Source organism: Saccopteryx leptura, chromosome 2 (assembly GCF_036850995.1).
Source record: "Saccopteryx leptura isolate mSacLep1 chromosome 2, mSacLep1_pri_phased_curated, whole genome shotgun sequence".
NCBI lineage: Eukaryota > Metazoa > Chordata > Mammalia > Chiroptera > Emballonuridae > Saccopteryx > Saccopteryx leptura.
The window spans coordinates 320,189,621-320,194,502 of NC_089504.1; the positions used below are offsets into that span (position 1 = coordinate 320,189,621).

Genomic DNA, 4,882 nt, shown 5'->3' on the forward strand with positions numbered 1-4,882 from the left:
CACCATGATCCTCTTGGTTTACAAATGACAGTCAGGACCCAGGAGCCTAGGCCTGGATGGGAACAAGGAAGAAGCTCTAGAAAACCATTTATTCCTGGAGCTCTGGTCAGTTTTATTTGTAAATAGGAAAGGAAGAAAATAACATGAAATCGATGCAAGAAGAAGAAGAAAGGAAGAATTCCCAAGGGAGGAGAGGACTTCCAGAACGACCCCACAGCAGGCCTGCACCCTGTCTCATCCCAGCAGACATCCTGTCATCCAGTAGGAGAGTGGCCGGCCGGAACAGTGCGTGTTCCATGACGCCCTGTGGAGAGAAAAGATTGGTTCTTGCTTCCCACATAGTAGCTGCTTCGTGACCCAGCTTTCAGTGAGTCTGCTACACAGAGCACCTTCACTCCTAGCTCTCACCTATCTTCCTAGCCCCTCCGATTCTTCCTTTAGGTTTCCCTTGTCCATGGTGTCTGTACTCCCCCCCCCCCCCCAGGCAGTATGCTTTGACACTTTCAAATCCTTATCTTCCTCTAAGGTGGGAGTAAAAACACTGTTTTTACAGGGCTAAGAGTTACTCTCCCTTCAGAAGTCTCAGCCCTAATAGTCATCGTGTAGTGTCCTTTTTTTTGCAAGGTAAACGTGCAAGGCACTTAATTCCTTCCATCCTCACAGTTGCCTGCCGAGACAGCCATTTGTATTATTTCTATATGCAGTTTGAAGCTCAGAAAAGTTGAGTAACCATCCTACCATCCAGTGTTGGTAAGCTGACAGCTTTGGCGGTGACTACCCAGCTGCTGAGCAATACGTTTTCATAGAGAATGGTGCTGCCAATTGTGGAGACAGGAACCCTGTGGTGGCCGTGATTGTATTGCTTTAATTATTCCCATGCCTACAGCTGATTGAACCAAGTGGGGACATGAGGTCCAAGCTGAACCAGTCGGATCCTCTATCCCTGGCACTTAGACTGGGACTGAACTTAGCCAGTCTCCATGATTGCTTAAGACATTAGGTCACAAACTTGGGCAGCCATAGCCTGTCTTATGGAGTGTGGAGCAGAGGAAGCAGGTCTGCAGAAGGAACAGTGAGGCAAAGGCACCTAGAGAAGCAGAAATCTGCCCAGGAAAGCCTGCCTACAGTTTCCAGCCGCCTCCAATCTCTTCCTGAGGCCTAGCTGCACCCCCGTGTGTGGGCTCAGTGAGACACGGTGTCCGCTCAAAATAATTCTCCCTCAGCTAGCTCTAGTTGTTTTATTACTGCAACGAAAGGACTTTTGTTTAATATAATATCAGAGAAAGAACTAGATCCCAGGTCTTCAAGTCAGAGTTCCAAGCCCTGTCACTATCTTACACTTGTTTAGGCAGCAGAAAGGGTCTGGTCCTTGCCTACTGTCCCTTTCTCTGTCACCACACCTTTCTTGGGGCTCTGCCTGCTAACTTAGTCCTATAGTGTCCTCCTCACCAGTTCTTCATCCCTCCTGCTCTGCTCACAATCTTCTTTGCACAGTGGATGGTTGAGAGAAGATTGGGGTTCAGCAGTTCTGAAAAGGAGAAAGAGAACACTTGACAGAACAAAGGACAGTCCCAAAGATTGAGGCAGACACTTGCTCTCCCTGCCCATGCATGTGCCTCGTGGGGGCTGAGTACTTCCAGATTAAGCAAGGCCTCCCTCCTGGAGGCCCATTGAGATACCCCTACCTACAAGGCTGCTGGAAGTCAGGGTGGCCATGGGTAGGAGGAAGAGGACTCAGATTTGGGGCTTGTTTACTACCACAGTTTTTAACCAAAGTAGATGGTGGTTCACCCAAACTTTGGGAGTGTCTAGGGAAAGGAAATGCCAAAATAGGCAGCAAGAGACTGAGGTAAAGTCTTGCCTAATGAGGGAGGCTTTTCAGGTGAAAATCCAGGGACACTGATCAGAATACAGAAGAGGAGGTGAGTGGCAGAATCATGCATTTGGCCTTTGGTCAGCATTAGTCAAAGACAGTACTGCTTATTAGTTAGAGCTGAGCCTTCAGTCTAGCCACCATGGATTCTATGAACCTCGGTTTGCTCTTCTGTAAAGTGGGAATAATAGTTTCTACTGCATGGAAAGTTGGATGAAATGAGCTATGCGTGTAAAGTGCTTAGTATATAATATGCTCTCGATAAATGGCTGCTGCTGTACTGCTAAAGGCTGTGCAGAGCCTTCTGGGTCCTGCTTGAGGACACTAAAGAATCTCCTAACTGGATAGGCATTAGGGCCACTAGTCAAACCCACTCAGTAAAGGAATTCCCTGACTCCTTGAACCACCATGCTGGGGACATTATCAGATTATGAGTGGAAAGAGAAGTTTTGGGAGTAGAGTTTGGTCATCTCTCTCCCCGCTCCCACCTTGGGGCCCTGGACAGACCTTGACACTCCACGTGGCAAATGTTTTCTGAGTGACTCTGGTGATCATTGCACCAGTAGTGGCTGTTGATCTGGAAGATGCCATAGTCAAAGCTGCCATCTGTATTTTCGTTTACCTTTGATATGTTGAAGTTGCTTTCCACAAAAGCCAAGCACAGCCCTTGGGACGGGAAGAAGAGGGTGTTTAGAGGGGGCCGTGCTGAGGGAGAAGTGAGATGGAGAAAGGGAAATGTGGAATCAAAAGAAAGGAATAAGGCAGGATGGGACTAGTGGGCTTGAAACACCCCCTGACTTCTCCTCTCATCCTTTGGTCCATACACTCATCAGTTTAACCATTCATCTGTGCATCTGTGCTTCCGGCACTTAATAATCACCAACTGTGTGCCAGGAACTGCAAAGCCTAGCAAGGGACATTTAGCTGGGTCAAATGCAGATGCTATCTTCAAAGGGCCTATAGTACAAGAATGAAGATATGTACTTTAAAAAAACCACAAGGCAAGTTAAAAGAAGAAAGTGTTGTAAGACAGATGTACACAAATTCTGGGCAAAATGGAGATATCCCTAACATGCAGTAGGATGAAGCTTTCGCAGTGGCAGTTCCCTCTGCCTGGAATGTTCTTCCCCTAGACATTTGGGTGACCGGGTCCTTTACTTCATTCAGCACCACTCAATGTCACCTCCACAAAGAGATCTTTGATTTCCCCTTCTAGACCAGTGTCACCTATCACTCCTGCTGCTTTATTCTTCTGCATGGCACTTATCACCCCCAGGAAGTGCTTTATACTAGATATTTTTGTGTTTGTTAATTGCTTGTCTCTTCCCCAGAACATGAACACTATGAGGAAAGAGCTTTTATTTATATCCCCAGCACCTAAAATAGTTCCTGGTACATAATAAGTGCTCAATTAATTGTTGAATGAATATGGAATGTTGGGAAAGGTTTCTTAGAGAGAGCTGTTCTTTGAACTTGGTTTTTAAAGACAAAAGATAGAAAGAAAGATGGCGACGTAGGGGATGAGTAGGAGAGGAGAAATAGGGGTGTGAGTGTGAGGAAGTGGCACTCACAGTCACTCAGGGAGTAGCCCTCAAACTTATCCAAGTCTTCCTGGTACAGCACCTTAGCCAGGTCACAGCGGCTGATTAGGTGGGCCTGGTTTATGGCAACAAGGCAGCTGAGCAAGGAGATGAATAATGCCCTTGTCATCCTGGAGCAGAGAAGGTTCAGATGAGAACCTGCGGTTCTTAGGGTCTCACAATTTCTTGCTGGTCTTCTCTGAGAGTCTGAGGGATCTGGAGAGAGAAGCCAAATGTTCTCACTCACTCACTGCTCTCCACCTGGCTATTTCCAGTCTCTTCTCATTTACTATGTAGTATTCTGGCTAGGGATGCGTAACCTGCACCTAATCCCAGCAGAGATCAGACAAAGCCAGACAGGGAACTTCTAAAATAGCTGGCCTATATTCTTCAAAATAGTCAATGGCATGTGAACAAAGAATGGGGTATTTCTATCACTAATGGTGTGTGTGTGCACGCATTTTCCCCCTTAATCTAGGTGTGTGTTCCTGAGGGCAAAGGCCTCAGTTTCTCTGTCCGCCAGCTCCATGAGTCAGACATGAAACAGCTTCTGCTTGGACAAGATGGCTACCCCAATGGCCCAGTCTTCTCACAGATCTTTGGTTCTGTTTTCTAAGACTCACTCCATACCATCCTGAGCTTGAAAGCATTAACCATTATTTTGTTTCTCTCTTCCACCCTAGAGTCTCCAGATTTAGCAAATAAAATGATAGGATGTCCTGTTACATTAGAATTTCAGAGAAACAACAATACTCTTTTAGTAGGTCTTATGCAACTTATTCCTACCGAGACTCAACAGGTTCCTTCAGAGACAGGTGTCCCTGAGCCTTGGGAAGCAATGAAGTCTACTCTTGGGGTCCTTTGGGGAAGACAGTGGTCCCGGCAGGTGCATTCCTACCTCCCCTTCTGAAGCATACCTGTCTCCTATCCCTCTCTGATGCCAGGTCCCAGCTGGCCCAGGGATTGCTGTAAGAATCTGTAGAACAAAGCTCTTTGGATAGAAGCCTCCTCTTCCTTGTGAACTATACTCTAGCCCCACCCAGATCACAGCTCTCCATGTTCGGAAGAAGATGAGCATGTTAGGCCACCCCCAAACCCCAGCCCCGCCTCCTGGAACCCGTGTTCTGTGACATCATCACTCTTCTGTAAATACTCTGGTCTTAACCATGCAGATTGGCCGTCTTGAGGCTTATTACAGCTTAAGTCAGCAATGACTGATGGACCTTTAAATTTTTATTTAAAGTAAATAAAAATTAAAAAACATTTTGCTGTTTAAAAACTATTCTTTTTCACCTGACCAGGCAGTGGCACAGTGGATAGAGCATCGAACTGGGATGCAGAAGACCCAGGTTCAAGACCCAAGGTCGCCAGCTTGAGTGCAGGCTCATCCAGTTTGAGCAAAGCTCACCAGCTTGGACCCAAGGTCGCT

At 46.7% G+C, this 4,882-nt stretch overlaps 1 protein-coding gene across 1 annotated transcript; it reads right to left on the minus strand.

Moving 5' to 3' along the window:
• Positions 1–234: 234 nt before the first annotated feature.
• LYZL6 (lysozyme like 6) lies at positions 235–3,583 on the minus strand. Its single transcript, XM_066366222.1, has 4 exons — positions 3,445–3,583; positions 2,381–2,539; positions 1,450–1,528; positions 235–304 (listed from the first exon to the last, which is right to left on the minus strand). The coding sequence occupies exons 1-4, from the start codon at positions 3,581–3,583 to the stop codon at positions 235–237; spliced, it is 447 nt and encodes a 148-aa protein (XP_066222319.1).
• Positions 3,584–4,882: the final 1,299 nt, after the last annotated feature.